The sequence below is a fragment of the Magallana gigas genome, chromosome 3 (assembly GCF_963853765.1).
Source record: "Magallana gigas chromosome 3, xbMagGiga1.1, whole genome shotgun sequence".
Classification (NCBI taxonomy): domain Eukaryota; kingdom Metazoa; phylum Mollusca; class Bivalvia; order Ostreida; family Ostreidae; genus Magallana; species Magallana gigas.
The window spans coordinates 23052415-23077071 of NC_088855.1; the positions used below are offsets into that span (position 1 = coordinate 23052415).

Genomic DNA, 24657 nt, shown 5'->3' on the forward strand with positions numbered 1-24657 from the left:
ATTGTGATGAATTGAAAAAAATGAAATAAATTCAATTTAAAACTACATATGGACGGAAATGCGTTAATTATCACAGTAGCTATGTGTTTTTTGGGGAATTTAAGAGGGTGCAGTCTTGTTGAATATATAGAACTGGAACTCGTTACAAGCCGTGCCCCGCTACGTTGTTACAGGCCTTGGCTGGGTGGCCGTCAGTATTACGTTGATATTTTCTTGCTGACTCTCCTGGAATCCTGTGTGTCCACTAACCATTTCACTGCAAGCAACAAAAGCACACAAGTAATTTAGTATGCAACTGGTTTGGAGTAATATTTTCATAGGTACACATCAACTGAAAATTGGAATGTTGTTTTGCATCATTTATCCGAAACCATTTCATGAAGTTCACAGGGTACCAGTACATGTACATGTATGCTGCTTGTCAGTTGTGTTACTATTTTGTTGAGTATAATCTACCTTTTTGTTGTTTTATAGCTCAGGTATCTGACTATCTATCATAAAGAAGCCTCAGACCTGCAGGTTGTAATGTGGTCTCACGCCTATATATATAGACTTTAATATATATGCTGTACTGTAGACTTGTATATCATATTATTTTAGTCTCAGACTAACAGTACTGTAAACCAACATTTAATAGTGTGCAAGAAAATTCTTTTTAGAGTTTTGCCAAGATTTCCTATAGTTACGAATATTTCTTGCCGTTACTAAAATAACAGTTTTTGTTCATGTAAAAATTTACAATGGTTCTGTTGCCAACATTATTCAAGGCCTACCAGTTAATCGCAGCTAAAAGTTGGTTTACAAAATGTGTATATAGACTTGTAATCTCGAGCCCCTCTGTATAGATTTATGAGTTTTATTCCCTGTTGTGGGAGGTTGCTCACCTGAAGTTGATCTCGCCGTCCCCATCACTGTCGAGTTCACTCAGCAGAATCTGAACCTCCTCTTGAGTCAGCTTAATTCCTGTGTCCTGTCAAATCACAACAAAGACAGAATTATTTAGTGAAACTGTTTTGTTGATAATTATTTTTTCTTGAAATATCCAAACTAAAACATCTCTTTTATAATTTATTTTTCAATATAACCAAAAAGGAAATATTGTTAAAATATTTGTACACACAACACTCAAAATAAACATCCATGGAATATATGTAATTAATATCTGTGTTAATTAAAAGAAAAGGATTTCAAGAATTTAATACATGGTATGATACATAATGTTTTTTTTTAAAATCGGGGTGTCGGAAGTCTAACATGTAATGATATAACCAGGAGATTTCTAGTAGCCTAATTGTAAGGGTTGATATAATTTCATCAATTTCATACAAAATAAAATATGTTCAGTACCCAGTAATTATTTTGATTATATATAAATATTCATTATAGTTATAAACACTGTAAAGGGATGGGGAGAAATTATTTCTCCCATCCAGTTACAAAACTAAGTTATAAAACTACCTTTAAGGTATAAACATTTTAAATAGAAGCCTGCTATAGGACATCAATAGTTATAAAATAACAATAGCATACAGAAATCACTAGTTATAATTAAATATGTACAAGTTTCAACACGAACTTTATATACTGTCTAGATGACATTTGTATAATGTACCATCATATTGAACTTTTAACAGAGACCTCGCATTCCCAGATACCATTTGTATCTCAATGTCAATGAATCCTTATGGAAACAATAATAATATATAGAGCCAAGAGTTGTTAACAGTCAATTAATCCGTTAAATCAACGAAATATTACATGTACACTGTACCAGATAGTAATCAGTTGTGAATGTTGTTAACTGCACCGTAACCAAAGCGTAAACTCACTCAATGTTATACATCAACATGCAGTATGTGATTTCATTCCAATATAAAAGCACATTTCAGATATTCATTGCTCTTCTGAACAACAACAAAAATCAGCTGCCAGGACTTTTCTGACAGTGATCTGTGAGATCAAGATGTGTAGTTTGGTGAAAAACACAAATTGTGTGTCATTCTTAGTGAGCCATTAATCACAATTAATACACGAACAGTAATTGAATGGATCGGAATATTTGTAGCTGGACCTAGAAAAGCAATCTGACTTTTGCTTGAATTGTTGGTAGATGTCCAGATCTTTTAACAGTAAAATTCAATTGCCTCAAGATAATTAAATTAAAATACCGGTACTTCCTTATGTCTTTTGAAAATGTGAGATATTTCCATTATTATTGTTTTTATAAAATCAGAATAAGGTCTCATCTTCTGAATTTAATCATATCTCCCTCCTCTATTGGTACTTATATATATATATAGTTATGGGTAAAAAATCCTTTTTTTAATTTAATTAAATTTGTAGGTATACGATAATATCAGTGTTATACATTTATTTGATAAATATATCAGAAAATTATATCAATTCATAACTGTTGGAAGATGCCGCTGTTGTATATATTTGAGGCAAAAAACCTGTTAATTGGTTTTAAAAAGAAGATACATTTAATTGCATTTGGGAAATACAATATTCTCAAGTGTAGGGGTGTTAGTGAAAAAAAAAAATGAAGAAAAAAAAGATACAAACACCTGACTATTAATTTAAATTAACATGTGTCAGTCTGTATATACACGGTACACCGTTACCTTCAGGGCCTCGGATTTCACAAGTTTTTGTAAAGCCGTCTTTGCACACTGAATATGGCAAAAAATATAGGAATAAAGAAGGGAGGAAAACATGAAACATTTCAGAAATATAGTCCTTTGAAGTAGAGTTCAGAGAATATATGAGGTGATTTGGGAATCGATATATGGGTTTGTATGCAAGTCTCCAACATCCTGTGTGATCAAAACTGTACTCATTTATAATTTAAATGCTAAAAACAATGATTTCAAATAATAAATTTATCTATCTCTTTGCATACCAAGAAAATTACATTATCCATTGAAATTGATTGGAAGTTTTGTTTATCTCTTTCTCTTTTAGCTTCTGCATATGGATGCAGAAATGAAATTAATTGTTCAAATACTAAATGAATTATAAAAAAATTGTATGAATGCAATATCAAGTAAGCATATCAGGTAATCATGTTTGTAACAAGCAATGCATTGCAATTTAGTCTTTTTTTGGATTATATTTTTAAATATTTCCAAAAACATTGCATTGCAACCAAAAAAAAAACAAAAAATAATAAATTATTTTCTTTAGAATAAAAAAAAAAAACTTTCCTTACAACCATAGATAAATTATCTGACTATTTTAAAAAGAAAACAAAACTACGACCAATCGATCCTACTGAAGGCCTACCTCAATGCCTTGCTGGAACTCCTCGTAGGTTACACTCATACTTCCATCTTTGTCAAATTTATTGAAGAAGTCGACGAGGCGGAGATTGTTCTTTTCTATATAGTTGGTCAGTTTAACCATGGGGTGGATCCTGGCCCGTGGCTTTTTGGGTGGTTCCATGCCCCCGTGTCTCATTTTGATATCAGGGACCTGCTCTTGCACTTGTTTGAAAATATCATCAAAGTCTTTATTCACTAAAATATCCTGGAACAAAACACAATTAAATGACCATTAATTAATGAATTTTTGTTATCTAAAGTAAGAAACATGACAGCAATTTGTATTGATAAAAACATTGTTTTACTTATCCATGAAACTGTGCAAAATCTATGAAAATTTAAGCCAACAAATATTAATGAAACCACAGAATATCATTCAGAAATTTTGGGTAAATGAGTTTGAATTAACAACTTGAACTTGATTACCTGTATATATCATTGTAACTGCTAAAATACCTTGAAATCCAGTTCTTTGAGTGCACAGTTTGGATTTCTGAGAATGGCAGCACAAATTCCATAACAGCCTGCTGTTTGCATTGGATTTCTTCCCAACTACAATAAAATTGAATGTTACACATTTTGCATCTGATTAAAAACATAGCATTATCACAATCTCAACAAAAAAAAAATCTAAAATACTCAAGTCATTTGTTTGAAAATGGACCATTGGATTCAAAATGCTTCTGACTACTGAGTGATACAGTAAATGAGAGATATTGCTTACTCTAATTGTTGTCAAAGTTTCATTCACAGAAACTCCTTTTCCTATCAAAACAGCTCCTTCTGAGGTAATTCTGTTATTCCTGAAAAAAAAATTTCTTCATATAAAAAAAATTCTATTTGTAAAAGCTTTACAATCCGATTTCAAATTGAGTCGAAAAGAGTTGTCCCCCTTTTGTGGTTTTATCAATAGCCCGGCTTTTATCTTAATACATACGTTAAATCCAGCTCTTCTAAAACTTGGTTGCCTTTCAAAGCATCACCAAATGCAATAGATCCTTCAAGTCCGAAACCATTCCATGCCAAGTTGATTTTCTTCATATACACATTATTCTGGGAAAAAGATGAAAAATTATCAGCAATATAAGATCAGATTTTTAAAATATCTCTTGCTAGCAATTGATGAATAAAACAAAATCAAGAAAAGAGATTCATAAAGATACTGTAAGCATTTTACTTTTGGCCACGCATTCTAATTATCATTTTCAATTGAATGCATGCAGCTTCTGCTAATTAAATCAAGTTCATCGCCAAAGTTGTCAAACATATACTAGTGTGTTGATAAACAGACGCATTCAGAAATGCACTAAATCAAATCCAAACTAACTTAATTGTTGAAAAATCATTTTCCACCAAGTATCATAGTACATGCTTAAAATAATATGGTCACAGTACTATAAACCAACTTTTATTCATGACAACTATTATTCGCAATTGACCAGTAATGGAGTAGTTCATGAACAGCAACTAGAATTCATACGAACAAGCTTTATATTCAGTAAAAAATACTCATACGAGACATGTTACAGAACGGGCAATGAGAAATTTTCTCCAACACAAATAGAAGTTGCTTTACAGTAACAGGATACGCTAGATCACCTTTATGCCCTGAGCTATGGCCACGGCGCCTTTCCTGCGTATTGAGTTCCAGCTGAGGTCCAGTTCTTTCAGTGAGCTGTTGTCAGCAATGGCCGGACCCAGGATAATTCCTGCGTTCTCCCCGAATAAATTATGGCTCAAATTTAAGTACTCTAGCTTTGTTGTGTTCTGTTAATTAAAAGAAGTGGTATACAGGTAATTGGTCAGAATGAAAAATTTTCAAAAGCTGAAAGTACAAAGAGAGGTTTAATAAACTAGAATGTCCCGCATTCAACAATGAATTATCATGACGCATTGGTAAAGGAGGTTGAACACTATATACAGAAATATTCCAGTAATTAAGCATTGCAATGTACTTGTCTGATCAGCTAAATCCTTTGTTACTATCACAGGCTTAGATTTTATTTTCTTAATATAAACTACTGGTTGATTGTACTCATATCGAAGAGAAAACAATATGCCAGCTTAAATTTTACATCATACTCTAATAAAATATGGTGTGCATCATTCTTGAAGATTTGAGTTAAAATGAATAATCAGTTGAACACTTCTAAAGTTTTCTATAACCGTGAGTTCATTTAATTCTCACCATTATTGCATCTGAGAAGTGAACTGCTGCCTTGTCATCAAAATCATTACCTGAAAACAGAAATATAAATATAAATTTCTTATGAAAGTGAAATCATACATACTGAAATAACACGTGAAAATCAAAACCTAAAAAAAAACCAAAATATCACCTCTGACTAAATTAGTAAAATGTGTCAAAATTAGAAACATGCAGTATCAAAAGTTGATTTTTAATGTTAGAATATTATATATATAAAGTATAACATCTAGTTGAATGCTACATGAGACCCCATGTGGTTGGAATGCCACATTCCATATCATGGGCAAACAGGTTGAATACAGTTTGAATAGAACCATATCTCACATGTAGATCAATTAATTATCTAAATGTTAATGTTTTTCAATGTTAATTAGTGTACATGGCATTTTGAATTGTCATTGCTCTGTAACTTTGCACATTACATCATCATGATGTAAATTAGTTGACTGTGGGAAATATGGTTGGTATTAATGAGAATAAAAGTACATCGTACATTATAATCAAAATAATTTCACTTGTTTAGGATTTTCAAATTCTACAATACAATTCTACAATTTGACCCCCCCAAAAAAAGTTTTAAAATTTTTCGGAAAGATAAAAATAATGTATGAGCCCAAGCAGGATTCGAACTCATGACTTACAAATTTGTACATGTAACTAACCCTCTAACCCATTGCGCTATGCTGTTTTTTAACAATTTTGGGAAACAAAAATTTGTTAAATTATGTTTGATTTTTTTGTTTATTTAGATAGGATTAAGTATGTCACAATATGGAGGTGCCCCATACCAACTTAAATGAGAGCAATTCTGTTTTTTTCCAATATGATTTTAAAACTCATAAAAGATAAGACTGAAACTATTCAATATACAAGGTAAATTTTATACATGCATGTATTCACAGTAAAGCAATGTGAAACATATGTAAACAATTTTGGGAAACAAAATTTTTTTAAATTATGTTTGATTTTTTTGTTTATTTAGATAGGATTAAGAACGTCACAATATGGATGGGCCCCATACCAACTTATATGAGAGCAATTCTTTTTTTTTCCAATATGATTTTAAACTCATAAAAGATAAGACTGAAACTGTTCAATATACAAGGTAAATTTTATACATGCATGTATATATTCACGGTACAGCAATGTGAAACATATGTAAACACTTTTTAGTACTCACCAGACAACGTGACATGTGTTAGGGTGGAGTTTTGCTGTAGTGTTTGGGACAAAGATTCTGCTGTTTGCAGACCAAATTTGTTGTCCGATAAATCCTACAATCAGGAAATGTATATGATATTAAATTTTGCAATATTATATTACAATCATTCTTATAAATAACCCATTAAATAAGTTAATGTTTACAGTTCCTAAACATTACATAAAAAAAACTCTGATGTGAAGATGTATTTCCAATTGTATACATGTACATGTACTTACTAAATGTGTGATGAAACAGTTATCCCTGAGCATTTCACAGACGGCATGGCCTCCTGGATGTCCTAGCCAGTTGTCACTGAGATCAAGGGTCAAAACACTGGTATTGGACTGTCAAGAATACATTTGTATTTTGATATTTAACATTACAGAGCTACAAATACAAAACATGGTTAAATTAATGGATTCATATCTTTAAAAATGGAGATTAATTTATACATGCTATTAGATTACCCATTGTATTGTAACAAAGTTAATTCCCAGTTTTGAAATGTATTGAAAAGATGACAAGGATTTTAAAAAAGTGTGTTTTGTAAATTAATTTGTGCTCTCTCTCTCTCTCTCTCTCTCTCTCTCTCTCTCTCTCTCTCTCTCTCTCTCTCTCTGACACTGTCATGGACCACATACCACTAGAGACATTGCAATTGCCCTCATTCCCTGGGACCCCAGACCGTGATGTTTCATACTGAGGTGAGGGTCGTTCATATGGCGTAGAAAGTAAGAGGCAGGAACCACTCCTACTTTTTTGCATCCTTCAATGTAGGCTGTCCTTCCTGTAGGATCATAGGCAGTGGTGGTTTCTAGAACACAAAGCAATATGTTTCATCTCACTGTTTTAATAAGCACCTCCATATACCTGTTATTAGCAAAAATCATAGCATTTATTGTCTGGACTCAACTTTCAGTAAAATTTCATAAATGTCATATGATAAAAAAAATTGCCATTAGTTTAAAAAAAATTATTTTTGAAAATAAAATCAATTCAAGATTGCAATTCACTTGATTCCTAATAGAAAACAATTACCTCAAAATAACAGTAGATCAGGAACATTTATAATTTCACAGGCCTTATAAAGGCACATATTACAACATCATCTACATGCAAAATGCATTCAAAACAAATCAATTTTTAATAAGCAAGAAACAATGACTAAATTGTCTCTACACAAACCAATGATTAAAGCTATGCAGCCGCACACCTAGTAAAAAAAATCAACAGAAACTGCATAAATCTGCAACACAAATAAATCAATGCTGTCACAAACATTGTACCGGTTCTACAATTACAAACATAATGCATGTACCTGGTTCTACAATTACTTCCTAGAAACATGCATGTCCAATTCAATGATGGAGTAACTTTGTGCTTATATACATGTATATACCGTAATGTCCCTTTTGTTAGTGTAAATATACATTAATAATATAATTGACCAATTAAATACTACCCAAAGGTACTATGTATTACATTATATACATGTATATATAGACATACACCGTAAACGTATTTATTATTCATTAGACATTAGTCTCATTATAAAACCACCTACACTATATAACCCTTCCCTAGGCTTGTAAACTATTTGACCTTAACCTTTGACCCTACCTCAACCTCCACCAATCAAAATAGTTACCCATGTGACATCTGTACAGGAAGAGGAGATCTGTCAGAGTATATTCCTCCTCATCTGTGTATAGGATATCAATTTTATTTAACACTTCATCACTTTCCTTTGGAGATTTTATCTTATGATATGCAGTTACTTGCTACTTATATTAATGTTTGTAGTCTGACACAGTTTCATGTACTGCAGTACTAGCTGTTGTTTACACACAGTAAAAACCATCAATGCTTTTAAGCCTGAATTGTGGAGTTTCTAATTTTAATTTTTTTTTTGTATATTTTTTTCCCTAAATTGTAGACCTAACAAATTCATTTTTTTTTTTGTGTTGATTATACCATATGTTCCTTTATATTGCCATAGAAACTATATATAAGTCATGCTTTTCAGGCAACATAAACTATAATTCTTCTGTTTTTTCTCGTTTTCATACAAAATTAGTACCGGTACATGTATGTTTATTATTCTTCTACTTTAAAGCTGTGTTTTCTTTATTACCTCTTTGTAGATACACTCTATTGAAAACAAATTTACAGCTAGTGCACCAAAAATAACATTAGATGAGCCTACTGCCCATTTGCAAACACAACTTAAAGGGAGATAATTCATTAGTCTATAATATTCACACTGAAATATTTAAGAAAACCAAAAACTGCAACAACAAAAATACGGTAAACATTGAACTCCATAGTATCTACATGCCACACAAAAAAAAAAAATTCACGTAAAAATATGGCTCTACAACATCGTAATGACACACGAAGACTACAGAAACCTACTGAGAGCAGCAAAGAGATTATCGCTAAACTTGAGGTTTGTGTCTATAGCGTAAGCTGTTCTCAGATACTGGAAGTCGGCCACCAGGTCTATAGAAACTCCGGGGGCTGCACCTGCTCCTTAATGAAAGCATGCAAGGGACAAGAAATGATACAGAAATCAGTCACATGCTTCACTCACATCTAAAATAGGATGCGTAAAGCAATCTTTCCTTTTCCAGGGACAGTAAATTAATTTTTTTAATTTTTTTTGGCATTTCATTAGTATTCATGAGTTTGTTTCTATCATAAAATCAATGCCTGCCTAATTTCTGTTTTCTTTAGTCATTAATATTTCTAATACCTAAATTGAAAAACTTTTTTTGGCATTGTCAGTTTCTTTTGAAATGTTCTGTTTTACTTTAAGTACATTAATAAAATTTATACTTTTTGAATGAATAGTAATTTCATGTGGGCTTTCCTTCTGTATTTGATTGCCATTTATAAAACATATCTAATCAATTTCAATTTATCAATGAATATTCATCTGAAATGCACTTTTGAAATTCTATGCAGGCTTTTTCTGACTGCTTTGACCTTAATTGCTACTGTTTCCACAGTTGTTTACCGATACATTTAATTTCAGGCTGCAATATTGGTTCATGTAGCTTTAAGAGGGAAAAGTTAAGCAGGATAAAACATGATAAGTGAATTTCATTGAAAAACCAATCAAGCTTCCACATTATGCTTCTGTGAAATTTGTCAAGAGTTGTCATTGAGAAAAAATTTGAAAGAACTCTCAAGCCCCGAAAAAAAAGAGTGTGCTGGTACATAGTAAAAGTCTGAATAGGTGTAAAAAAAACATTTGCATAGATCTCTTTAAGGCATTCAATGAAAAAAAAATCAAACATCATGAATTTGAAAAGATGAAATATTTTCTGATAAACACAACAGGGGATGTTTTAGGGATCATTATCACGATGGATTGGCCTTTTAACAGCAATAAACTTGTACCTTTATCCTCTAGATCGGTGTCAAAGGCTTTCTCATCATTGATATCTACTGTAGTGAAGTCTGCTATCTCGGGCAGGTGCTCTCGTGGTTTGTGGGGTATCTCGTCATCACTCTCACTGTGGTCCGAGCCGGGGCCGAACCTCTCGAGTCGAGATCCACTGCTCTCTGGTCGAGACTTTCTACTGCTCGCTCGACTCACAGTCTGTGATAATAAATTACAACTATAAAGTCTCGAATATATATTAATGGTTCCATTACCATTTTTTCATATTCTGGTAATTGATAGAAGATAATCAATTTTGTTCTGACTATGTATTTAAACCATGTAAACAAGCAAAATTCTTACAGGTAATTGCAAAACTCATTATGATCATAGAACGCTATTAATCACCTTGGGAAATTTATTTTTCATGAAAAAGTGTGTGTATGACCATCAATAAGTGATATGTGACCAATACAATGGTAATATATGTTAAAAAATCCACAACCAAATTTCCACCAGCACATATTTAATTAGCAAAATAAAAAAGAAATCTTCTAGTCTGTGAAATTATTGAGCTATATAAAAACAAATAAATCAAATTCTGTATCCATACGATACATGTTTATGGTACTCTAACACCATTTCTGACTATTAATGGCCTCTGATTCACTAATTATGTGTTACATTAAGTAGGACAAACAAAGCAAGCATTTTGATGAAATGGTAGCTAGAACACTTTAATGTCTCTATAAGGTATCAACTATTTGGTTTCCAAAATGCCTTTTTTAAGTAGAGTTTTAACCAATGTATATAGAGTTCTTGAAGTTAACATTCTCACACACTGATAAAAAGATAGTGAATTGATGATTTTTCGATGAACTAGTCCCATGTCCTGCGATTGAAATGGCCATAAAAGTTCCGCAATTTTCATTGTACCTGGAATCTCAGGTGCTACGAATTTATCATCTAACTGAATGAATGGCCTCTCTCTGGTCCTCAAAATGTTGTTTACACAGATGTCGGGTCGTATTTATCTGAGCAATATATTGGGACACAATGTAAATGCAGGAGCATGCACTGAGAGATAAGAAAAAGTCATTCATCTCCGAGTTAGTTGTTATCTAGTTGAAAAATGTCACAAAGCACAACAAAATCAAACATAAGAACTCCTGTGGCATAGCCACATTCATACACAGTTCAAAAAGACAATAACATTTTAAATTGCCGAAAACTTTTGCAGTTAAACATTCATTTCTGTGTTTAAGACTCAACAGACTTATATCGTGAGGACTGAAGTTCTTCCTGCAGGCTAGCTGCTCCTTTACATTAAATATATTATAAATATTCTTAATAAATTAAATATATTTAACATCCCTGTTGAATGATGATTAAAGTTTAAAATCCCTGTCATTTCTTTACTCTTTTCTAATATTGAAATGGTTGAAATTAAGGAGTTCAGTTAGAAAAGAGAAAAGAATAGAAAGAAATATGGAATATAATCTGTTTTACAGTCAATAATGACACCAATTTTTAAAAACCTGTACATCCACATTATTTACCTTTTTATTACATGCAACACCTCGTGGATTAATAACTGGATGAGTGGACATCCGATAAATTGACATCCGCAGCTTGATATCCATCATGTAACGGTACTCGAGCACGCAGCGAAAAGTCACAAATCAAATTAATAGGACATATCCCCCAACAGGGACAATTGGAACACAGTATCCGTCAGTCAAGTTCACCTACTAAATCAAATATTAATAACCAGGAATCAAATCAGGACCCCAAAATCACAGCCATTTATCCATTAGCTATCAATCACTCTCCCATAGTGGATCCAGGACTGTTGCCGGATTCAGCGGAGATTATCACTAGGTAATCTCTCCACCTGTGTGAGAACAAATACCTGTTGAAATTATGTCTCAGGTGTTATCAGTATCCTCACCAAAGCAAACATGCCTTTTTTAATTTGAGAACGATATCCTTGATAATCCCACCAAAAGCACTTGGTCTATCTCAATAACGCACTACCCTCCATTTCCGAGCTTTGCACCTCAGTGAAACACAATGTCATTGGATGCTAGATTCCTGATGCATCAGAATTTGTCATTAGCATGACAGTAAAAAAAAATCCAGTCAATGAGAGAGAGATCAAATTTCAGTTCTATTTCCAGTGTAAAAAATTAATCTTTAAAATGGCTTTTTTGTGTGGCAAATATAGAATCAGTAGACCTTTTCAAATTTGCTTGGGAAATATACAAAACTAGTCCTCTGAATTTCTATTCCTCTTTTCCACATCCAACAAAGGAATAGAAAAGAATAACTTCATGAGCATTCCTAAATATCAGCTTGTTTAACTTCCAATGGCTCTTGAGGATATTGTGACAACAGGAAAAAAATTCTTCTATTTAAAGTCCAGCTCATGAAACCAAATGAAACTTGCCCATCAAAAAGTTTTTCTTTTCATGGCATGCAGCTTGGAAACTTCTGTAAGAAAATCCATATTTCCTTCAACAAACATTTAAGTCACTGTTAAATTTCGACAGCCAATAAATAAGACTCTTCAACTATTGACTCTTTTTATTAAATAGATCCTCTCAAGTCCAAATTTATACTAACAGGTACGCAAGTCGATCATAAAAAATGATATTCCCATCGATCAATGCTGTAAGAATATGCATCTTAATTTATGAGCATAGTTTCTCATAAATGCTTGTCTGTAGAATGTCCATTTTTGATATAAAAAAAAATTCACGACCACCTCCTGGGAGAGGAGAAAGCTTTAAAGCTCCTGTCCTTAGATTCCTGCCACGAAAAAAAAGTCTAAAAATCCTTTTGAGACCAGTTACTCGGGGGTCTTAAAGACACCCCAGTAAATCCACTGTGAAAAACATTGATCCGACCCTGTTGTATTTCGCCGCAGTGGTGCTGTCACCATCCAAAACCCAAAACCCAATTCAAACACAACAAATTGATCACAAAACAATGTCAATATCCACATAGGAAAAAAATTCTATTTGAACTTGTTTAACTTAGCATTTACACAAATTACTCAGGGGGGCATTGTTTAAAATGCACTTGTTGGGATGACAATGGCTGTAGGTAAATGCCAGGTTTTTTTTTTTTTTGTATAGATACAGTCGAGTATTTTGTGTTTGACTTCTATTGGCCGTTTCTCCAAAGGATGTCATTGCCTTGCAACCCGGCAAAAACAGAATTACTGGGCGAATAATAAATGTCAAAACTGTATTATCTCCACTACTGTCTGTTGTTTGTTATTGCATAGATCTCTCTACAGGTAAATAATAGCAAAATCTCCAGCAATATTGACACAATGAATTGTTAACAAGCAATACCGCAAGTACCGGTATCACGTAATTACTTTTTTTTCATATTCATTTACCAGTACATGGTGACAATTGTCACTTAAAATATTTATTGCCTAAACTTGCTGTGTATGAAAAATTAAATGATATTTATATTAAACATAATATACCAGGTATTGTCAAGGAATGAAATGTTAAAAGCCACACACAGTTCAGACATTTATTGCTTTAAAAGTAAATATTTAATAACTTGATTGCACTCTTAAAGATTCTTTGGTTGTTGGAAAGTTTTAATCTATTTTCAATTAATCATAAGAGACTCTCTCTCTCTCTCTCTCTCTCTCTCTCTCTCTCTCTCTCTCTCTCTCTCTCTAAAATAATTTGATTTCTAGTTAGATCTGCAGTGAACATCATGAAAATCAGTTGCACTTTCACCATGTACTCATAAACTCTGGAGATTTAAATCTCTGTAATTGTTTGATGAAAATTATGTAGATATGCGTAACGGTATCAATTCTATTTTTCCATTTATCCTCAGTGTGCTTATTTTTTGTCGAAGGAACAAGGTGCAACAAAGAAAAGCCTAAAGCCACTGTTTTGTCGACAAGAATTTATCCATGCAACATTCATTTTTTGTAGGATTATGTGTACTTGGTACCAAAGCAGAAAGTTTGAAACCCCATTCATTGAATAGAGAATTAAATATCATAAAAAAAGAAAAATCTTTTTGAAATGCCAACCAAACTTTTAATTAGTAAATAAGGCCAATTTTGTTGATGATGGTGTATAATATATTTCATTTTGAATCTGTCTGTGAATAATTGTAATAGAAGTTGTATTTTTATAAGAACCAGATGATTATTCTTCCCTTTCAGTTTAATACATAAAATAATACATATAATTTTAATTTAATCAATTTTTGAAACAAATTTTTAAAATACTAGTCACAGCTCAGCTTGTGAGGTATAATCTCATATCATACATGTACATAGTGATATGACGACTACTGTAAATTCCTTATATTTCGCGAGTACTTAATTCCGCAATTCCAGTGTTTTGTATCAAATCGCGAGAATATAAAATCGCAATCAGCAATTTTTTGTTATAATTTCCTATAGTTCAAAACAAAATAAAAGCGAGATTTTAAAATCCACGAGAGTTGCTACTCGCGATTTTACGGGGAAATTAATTCCTCACGTTTAATTAAGAATCTACAGTATGAGGTATTTAAATCCTGTTATAATTTTAACATACACAGAATGGTTCATTTAATTTGTAAGGAATGGCAAAGAGGGATTCCACCACATTTTCCCTTATTGGTTTAGATAGGTATGCTTATTTCCATGATTCTAAGATATGTAAAATTCCACATATCATTTATAAAGTACAAAATGTACGACCTCTTACTTCCTAAGTGTATTCTAAATTTGAATCTGTTTCTGATTCCAGCTCTTATTGTTGAGGTATGATCTTATCTTTTTTTTTAATTCGTAAGGTATGATCCCACCTTTCATTTGTGATGCATGATCCTACCTTTCAATGGTGAGGTTTTGATAGGTATGATAAATTTCATGATTTTTGAGGCATGTAAAACCCTACATACCATTAAGGTGCGATTACATGTACCTCTTACTTCTTAGGTATCTTTACTCTAGTTTTGTTACCACCTCTTTGAGGAATAATCTTTTAATTTATGAGGGATGATCCCATCTCTTATTGTTGAGGTATAATCCTATCTTATTTATAGGTAAGGTATGATCCCATCTCTTATTGTTGAGGTATAATCCTATCTTTTTTATAGGTAAGGTATGATCCCATCTCCCATTTTTAATGTATAATCTTACCTTTCATTAGTGAGGTATGACCACAACTTTCATTGGTGAGGTATGACCCCATCTTTCATCGGTGAGGTATGATCCTACCTTTCATTTGTAATGCATGGTCCTACCTTTCATTTGTAATGCATGATCCTACCTTTCATTAGTGAGGTATGACCACACCTTTCATTGGTGAGGTATGTCCACACCTTTCATAGGTGAGGTATGAATCTACCTTTCATTTTTGAGGCATGATCCCAACTTTCATTAGTGAGGTATGACCCTCCACCTTTCTTTGATGAGGTATGATCCTACATGTACCTTTCATTAGTGAGGCATGAACCCACAATTATTGGTGTTGTATGAACCTACCTTTGGTTTCCTATTGCTAAGGTGACAAAACACAGGGGGTGGTTTCACAATCAACCGATCAACAATGGGGCGATGAATCATTTCGTGTTATAAAAACAATTCATAAGTCATTAATCAAGACAAATCATTTAAAAAATGCACTTTGTCCACAATTTCCAGCTGATAAAATCCTAATATGTCATCACTTCCCGCCATCACAATCCAAATTTTTTACTTTAACATTATAAAGATCAAGTATTTTCTGTGATGAGCCTTTAATTATTATTCATTGAAAAGTCTCCATCTCTTCACACTGTTATTTCTACTAAGTATCACTACCGCAAGCTCACTTATCAGTCAAATTTTTGACCTCACCCTGGCCTGAAATCCCTTGAAATAAACTGAGACTTTGTTGCTGTGACACAGTCACTCAATAATTAAGGCACTATAAGAACACTGGTCTCCTGTCTTCCACTGCACACTGTGCTCATATCCTTGGAAACGGCAACATCAAGCAAACTTTATTGCACTTTAATTCACAGGGTACTTTCAATTAACTACGAAAAAAAAAATCAGTGCAAAAAAAAAATCAATGGCATCTAATGTCTTTCAGTAAGAAACCTGAACATAATTATAACGACAGCATTCCCAGCGAACTGGTTTACGATGGTCTAATATCCAGGTATAGTGCTTCTCTCCATTGCAATAAGCTTTTTTTTTTTCTGGTCCAGGGTTCAACTGAGGCATGGAATCCCTATATGTGATGTCTTATTGATGTTTAATGTAGTTTGTCATTTTGGAACAGATAAGTCAGGATCTTGCCATGTGTATTAAGACACTTGGGTTTGGGGTCTATCCCCTCCATGGAGACTGACTGTCGCCCGGCTAGGCCGTGTCTGAAGTGTTTTCTTCGCTCGTTGAAACAATCCAATCAGTCACTTGAACATGGAATTACTTTTAAGTACTTTGTTGGAAGACATAAATAAACCTAATAATGGTGGTATAAATTTCTTCTGTGTCAGTACGAGTATAGCATGCAACAAATCTTGAGCATGAACAAGAGAAATTAATCAAACAAATTTTGTTGGCATATGTGCTAAAAATGTTTGCTTAAATATTCAAGATAAAACATTCCTCTACATTTTGATGCATTTGGAGTGCTTGGTCGGAGTCCACCACCTTGCAAGGTATAGGTACATGTACAGATAGGTACAATATCATATTCATCATTGCAACTATGAAGCACCTATAGACAAATTAATTATGCTATTTTAAATACAGTTGAATGGTGTTTATATAAATATTAAAGTTTTAATAACCACTTTGTGCAAGAACACCCCCCCCCCCCCCCCCACTTTCCAATCTTTGTCTTCTCGTCTATCATTCCGCATGATATCTCACTAAAACATTGCTTTATCTGAGGAATTTTGAAAATTTGAAAGAAATAATCTGGTGGACGGTCCTTCCTGATTTAAAGCACAGTTACATCACGGTATTGAGTGTGCCTAGTGAACTAGTTGTGATAAAGTAAGGCTAATATTACTGATAAAAGTGTCATTTAAACACCCCACTCCAAGATTAGCAGTCATTAAATTGAAATTGACAGCTCTACCCGGATTTTCCGTCTTTGTTTGCATTATAACGGAAAGATGTCTGGTTTATTGAAAAATTCCAACAAGTCTACACAGAGACGGAGGGGTAAAAGTCACATGTAGCAAGTGGACCCCACAACCCAATGCACCCAATTCTGACCCCCCCCCCCCCTCCCCTCCAATGCAACCAACAAAAAACTTATCAATTCATACCATTGTATCTAAACAGCATTTCTCATATGCCTAAAAAGCAGTTATTATCTTTGACTCATGAGAATGAATTTGTAATGATCAAGTGTTTTGCAATCACTTCTAGAGCCCTTTGTGAGGATAATTTATATTGTAACATGAAAACTTTAGAGCCTAGATATGAGGCTTTAATTGTCACTTGGTTACTAAATGCATACTATTCCACTAATTCAAATGTTTGACTTTATAATAGCGAGCTTTCACTGTTGATGACCCTTTATAAGATACTTACATGTACCTGTACATGTCTCTCTCTCTCTCTCTCTCTCTCTCTCTCTCTCTCTCTCTCTCTCTCTCTCATTTATTTGTGAACACAAAAATTTCAAATTGTTCTCATTGTTGATGCTTCCATGTACCCCTCCCTCTCTCTCTCTCTCTCTCTCTCTCTCTCTCTCTCTCTCTCTCTCTCTCTCTCTCTTTCTCTCTCTCTCCAATAAATTTTTGGAAAGTTTGGTTTTTAATGATTACATTTTTATTCTGTAGATGAAATTCTGTAGAAATACGAAACTTACTTTATAGCATTATGTTATGAAAGTCAATTATTATTATGATAAAAAAAAAATTCTTGCATGTTTCGCTTTTAATTATCATCCCTTAGCAAAAGAAAACTAAACATAACTGTTTTTCTCCTCTCTTTCTGCCAGTTACATACTCTTAATCTTATTGTAATAGACAAAATTGTAATTAACATACATTTTTTTCATCAAAGCTCACTGATTATCAGACTAAGTTTAAACTTGTCCATCACCAGCAGACAAAATGAAAAATTCTGTATACTGTGAGACTTTTTAAAAGCCTTTAACATAAAAAAAAAATTAATGTTTTGAATTAGGAATAAAGAAAATCAAATTAACAGCCAAACCAGTTTTTAATTACAGATGTTCTTTTTGTACATGCACCAAAGAAAAGAAGATATGCATATAATACAAGTATAATAGCTAGATTTTTCATTCTAATAGATGATGTTTGTTATTAGATTTGCGGAGTTTCTGCTTTGTAGATTTCAATGGATCTCGATGTATTTGTTTACAGAGATTAAGAATTTGAAAGCAAATATTGATATAAAAGTACAGTAGTCTTTTGTGCTGGGCCTCTCACAGTTCTGAACTTGGATTTGAACAAGAATGAACAAAGATTTTGTATATTGGTAACCCAGCCACCCCTTTACCATTTCTTAATAAATATACTTCACCCTGGCACCAACAACCCCTTCATTTACTTGCAGGCGACAGCTATGTCATTTTTACAAGCAGTTTAACTGCTTATGTCATTGGGATGAAATTGCTCGCAATTGGTATTCATATATAATTTGTTAATGCTACAAAACAAGCTGTGTTTGTTAAACAAATTGTGGCCATTTTTAAGTGAACATTTTTGAAAATCATATCTGCCAATAATTAAAGGAAGGCTGCACAGGTCTCGATTAATTATGTTGTGCAATTCAAGGTTGTTATTGAATATAACACATATATACATGTATATTTATAACAGACAAACAAACAAATGGAGCCTTAAATCTGAGTAACATTTAAATTGGTACAATTAAATTAATAGTTGAATATGCATACCACACTTGGAGAGTTAATATGCTAGAGTATATAATAACTGTCTAATGAGTTAATATGCTAGAATATATAATAATAGTCTAATGGGTTCCACACAAAAAAAATCATGACATTTTCTCAGAAAGAAAGAAAGAACAAAAACAGAATGATCTTTGGAGGCATTGAAATGAACTCAATATTGAAAGTACTTAATTATCATATTTATCGAGATTCTGAATATCTAAGTGAGACATCGTTTTATGAATAAAATGCCATCTTCATATTCATTAAAACTGATCATAATTACAAAGATTTCCAGGTCAATCAAGCTCATAACATCTATATTTAATGGCCTATTTTGGATATTTGTGCTAAAATTACTCATCATTTTCACAACTTATTTTAAAACTTCTATTATTTAATACATTTATTCTGTTTCTATTTTTAAAAATAGTTGAAATAATTGATCTAAATGAGTCCTCTGACAGGCCCTCTCTATATCTAAATGAGGTCACGTTTGAAAAAATTGTTTTTGTTTTCAACAAACTGCATGACGTCAACCAATTGCTAATAGATACTTATCACATTTGGATAAGTGTTTTCACCTTTCTTTAAATTAAAAGATCATTGTTCCAACAAATATCTTTTAATTGTTGTAACATTTAGATGTACACAAGGTGTTAATTTCCATACAACATAACAAGGACATTGTACAGAAAAATAGAAAATATCTGAAAGAGCATATTTTTGAAATAAGCGTAATGCTGAAAGACCACAGATCAAATACAAATTAAACAACAAACCATGTTTAAAAGGAGGTTATCTGGGTCTGCGATTTCATCGTTATATCCTTCATCCTCTGAATCTGCCTCATTTCCACTCAGACCCTCCTCATCCACCTCCTCACATCGCGTTAACATCCAATCCATGTTGATTTATAGAAATAATGTAAAACTTAAATAGGCGCTTCTCTGAATATTGTCATGCAGTTACTCTTGGGAAATATTAATTTTCAAATATGTCCGACAGGTCAGGTAACATTTTTCAATTTCAACCTGAAAACTCCTTTATCCAAGTAAATATAAACAACCTCAAGTAAAGTGTTCCTTAATCCACAGGACTGAATAGCGATAAGGTTCGGGCGTCTTTCTCACAAAATTTGTCGAACGTCTGCCAGACTGATTATATTATGTATCCACAACAGAGCCACTCAGAATAGATTCTCTTGTTTTGTTTAAATTCCAGTTACAAAAGAAAACAAATTATGGATTTAATTTCCCACATCACTGTGAAGTGTCATTTCTGGTAAATTATGGCCGTTCCTTGTTGGCTCTCCATTGAATTTATCTTGGCAATCCAAAAATGCACTATATATTGACTACCAATAGTTATGACATTTGCTAAATGACAAGCCTACCCAAAATATAAATCAAGTTTAAATAGTGTAAGTTTAAATCGATATGTATACCCAAACACTGTTAATCCTTAATCCTTATCAGCTTAATGGTTGACGGTGGCCAATCAATGGACAGATTATCTCAAAGAGAAACACAAATCCCATCCAATTACTGCAGCTTCATAACTTTTTAATTTTGCACACTTTTTTGGTCACATTTTTCAATCATAAATTTTGAGAGGATTAAAAGACGCAAATCGATTATTATTTCTTTTCTTTTTTAAGCGTGTATAGACTCAGTAAATATCTTTGAAAACTGTGGTCTTTTTTTTTCAGACTTTTTAATTGACACATGTTTTACCAATCAGGCAGTTTAGAATTCAAAAATGAAAAGATTTGTATTGACAGATGTACAACAAAGTTTACAGAACTACAACTATTGAATTTTTTTCTCTATCTATAAAATGTTAATCACAGGGTTCCCTAAAAATGCATTAATACTCAATTCCATGCCTATTTAGATTCAAGTCACCTGTGGAAGATTTTATTCTCTGGTGACTTTAAAAATGAGGCAGCAGAAATAAATCTTAAATGCTGGAAAAAGAAGAAACAATTTTTGGATAGCTTAATATATACACAACTAAACCAAAGATTATTTAATTTTCAAAAACTATGAATTTTACCTACTGCCCTTTCAATCTTTAATAGTTTAGGGGTGCTGGGCAGTGGGCATTTTTTGGATCTTTCAAGTATCTTTTGGCAGAATTTGTCTGATATTTTTTTTTTGTTTTTTGAAAGAAACTGGAATAAAAAATTTGGCTGCAAATAAGATAACCTAGAGTTTAAATTAGGTCAGATGCGACCTATCTTCCATTATTTGCAATTTTTTTTAATCTCCACAGTGTAAAGGTAATCCCAACTTCATTATTCCAAAATTAAATTCTCATGTTATATGGTATTTCTGTATTTTAAAAATAGTTTCAATTGATATTGTAAATATATACTATGAATTTTTTTATATTATAAAGCATTCTATAGCATTTCCAGTGCTAGTTATAAGGAACATTAAAAATTTTATAACTCCAAAAATAGCCTGGATGTACCCTGAATTTTTTGGTATTAACAAGTTTAAATGCAAATAAATAAGAAATAATCTATCAAGGAAAGTTATTTAAAAACTGAGGAATGTCTCGTTTGTCCTTAATATTTGGTTTTGATTATCATAATGTATAATATAATTACTGTATCCTAATTTGTGCAGTACATACCAAGAATGATCATGTAAAGTTTTTGGTTATATAATCAAAAATGTTTTAATATGAAAATTGTTTGGTAATCTCTTTATAGATATTTCTTACTTAAATTACATAACACATAAGCTGGGAGAGCAAGATCCCACAAATTTGAAATTTGTGTGCAAGTTCATATCGTAGTTCATGTCAGTACCTTATTTCTGCGCTTAAACATTATCTGAGACATAATAGCCTTAATTATGATTGAATATTTTGATATGTGCAAAACACTCTCTCTTTATTCTAAATCAGATATGAAATGCCAAGGAATTTTTATAAAAAGTGTTTGAATGATTTTTATCTTCTCCTCAAGAATCCTTCCCAATCATTTTCCAACCTAGTCCTAATTACGATAGCAGTGCAAGGCCTTCAATCAATTTGTTTGAACTGGCTAACAGCCCTTGCTTGTTTGATTTTTTTAATTGGTTCATTATCGAATGCACCTTTTGAAACCTAAAAATCAATTTTAATGGCTCATTCAATTGACAGCAATGACTTGCTTTCTTACAATTATAAGTATGGAAAAGTTGATTTTTATCGTACTGCATATATAATACATTGTAGTACATAATAACTATTTTCAATTTTTTCCTGGTCTCAAACTTTGCATTAGAATAAAAATATTTCAATTCCAGCCCTCTTTTCCTAAAATTAGGAGAGATGTTGCAATGAATTCTATTTTAAGTTATTTAACATACGGTACCTGTTCACATAGTGGGTGCTAACAATCAAAATTTTTACTTAAATCTCAATTGCTGTTATATACCAGTATAGCAAATATGAAAATAAAACAGAAATCTCCTGAGGATTATCAAATACTTTTGACAATACACACAAGAAATAATATTGCATAATGTCATTCATATTTAATGTAAATATTGAATGCCATGCGGGAAAACAAATAGAGACCAGCAATTGGGTCCATCAAACACTTAAAGATCATTCTTATACATAACGTACTGTATAGTCATAAATGTTTACAGAGAGATTTTTGGTTGGTTACTTCATTGTTAATAAAACATGGATTAGTAAAGTATTGATATTATGTTTCTTACCTAACCATGCTAACCATCTGTATTTTATATCCTTTTCGTAAGCAGAAGGGAGGCAACTCACTTTGTCTTTGCAATACATGAACATTTAATAAACACCAAAATAATTACCCATAAATCTGTACATAGCCCTGTAAGTGTTCATTACAAAAAAACAAAACTCTCTCTCTCTCTCTCTCTCTCTCTCTCTCTCTCTCTCTCTCTCTCTCTCTCTCTCTCTCTCTCTCCCCCCCCCCCCCCCCCCCCATGAACTGCTTCTGATCACCAATAACAGAATGATAAATGAATTCAGAAAACGTTCAAAAGGGTTCAAAACTAATTCTATAAATATACTGAATTTGCATTTCATTATCGTTTAAGCCATAACAGACAAAATAAACTCATTTTCTAAAATTAAATTGCCCTCATGTGTAAATATCAGATATGAACTTCTTTTAAATCATAGCATAACAAACAGTAAAACTTTAAAGTAAATTGGTATTTAAACTTTCTAACATATCAGATTTTGAGCACAAAATTTTAACTGAAATGTTCTAATGCAAGATTTGGTTACAGGATATTTCCTTATCAGCTGAGACATGGACATATTTAAACTTGTTAATGTAAACATATGCATATATGTACAGAACTGCCTATATTTACTTAGCAATTGAGCTATTCATAGCATGATTAATCTTTTTATTTGCTTGTGTAATATATCCCATATTTAAAATTGATTTTTATGCGCATCTTACTTATTGAAATGCACAGAGTGCTCATTTCAATGTCGGAGTAAAATATCAAATTTTCCACTTTAACATTTCAGAACCTATTATATTTGTATGTTCTATAATTGTACTTGACAATATACTATATTCAACAATACATCTTACAGTTTGATAAACAAATATTTCAAACTGTAAATTTATTAAATGAATACATATACTAGTATATTATTACATGTATACTTGTAAATCCTAGTGTTTTGTCTCTGGGTTTTTTTTTTCTAACTTAAACTTTTAAATTTAATGACTATATCATAAAATCCCTTATATATGTAAAATGATACGTTTTATTTGTAGTTTAATTCTTCAGCATGATGGCATTAAAATATAAAAGGCAGAACTTACTTTTCTGGAGCCCGTTCCTGGACGACTTGATCCTGTGGAGCGAGTGCTGCCCGGTCGGGGATATTTTTTACTGGATGACGGACGGCTCTGCTGAGGAAAATGTGTCTGTAGACGGCCTTTACTGGTCACAGGCCGAACCTGGTCAGTCGCTGCCTTCAGTTCCTCCTCTGTCTCCTCCCTGATCACCGATATCGGCTCCTCCTGTGACTCTATGGGCCATCTTTTGACTGCCTTACCAGTATTTGTGTTTTCCTTTTCTGAAGATTCCTGTTCCATCACACATCAAAAGTAATAAGCAAACTCATGAAAACTGATATAAATAAACTGGTACTAGTACACATGAATATCAGTGTTGACACACAGCAGAATAAAGCTGAAAGGCGTAAGCAAACGTCATGATGGAATCACTCTCAGCAGGGTCTATTTACCGGAACAATACACATGAAAGGAGAGGTTTGGGTGCTTCAAATTAATAGTGATTGATACATGTACATTATCAACACAGGTAGAGTTGGTAAATTGGAATTCAATAGCATTAGGATTGACATAAGATGTTGACGAGTCAGGTTATACCGTATAATTATGTGTACAGCTTTTACTTTAATAAAAGCATTGATTTTACTAGTGGAGGGTAATACAATGGGGAATGGATCGTCGTCATGGACGCGATAACGACCCTTGTTGAAATATTGGATGACACGCAGGGCGACAGCCTTAGTGGAATATTTTCATTTATGCTTAACTGTCTATGACTATTGTCTGACGAAAAAGTGATTTAAATGAGTACCGCACACACTCT

General features: G+C 32.5%; 1 protein-coding gene across 7 annotated transcripts; it reads right to left on the reverse strand.

Annotated features, from left to right (window-relative positions):
* Positions 1 to 96: 96 nt before the first annotated feature.
* LOC105328637 (leucine-rich repeat-containing protein 74B) lies at positions 97 to 24657 on the reverse strand. 7 transcript variants are annotated; one of them, XM_011429595.4, is made up of 15 exons: positions 23859 to 24657; positions 10142 to 10343; positions 8385 to 8438; positions 7378 to 7550; positions 6973 to 7080; positions 6713 to 6806; positions 5512 to 5561; positions 4923 to 5090; positions 4261 to 4376; positions 4048 to 4126; positions 3780 to 3875; positions 3286 to 3528; positions 2625 to 2672; positions 885 to 970; positions 97 to 256 (listed from the first exon to the last, which is right to left on the reverse strand). In XM_011429595.4, exons 1-15 carry the CDS (start codon positions 24132 to 24134, stop codon positions 160 to 162), a joined length of 1890 nt encoding a protein of 629 aa, XP_011427897.3. In that variant the 5' UTR covers positions 24135 to 24657; the 3' UTR covers positions 97 to 159. The 7 variants fall into 7 exon arrangements, with proteins under 7 accessions (XP_011427897.3, XP_011427895.3, XP_011427900.3 ...); XM_011429593.4 differs by lacking the exon at positions 8385 to 8438 and adding an exon at positions 9152 to 9268; XM_011429598.4 differs by lacking the exons at positions 8385 to 8438; positions 23859 to 24657 and adding exons at positions 9152 to 9268; positions 19813 to 20459.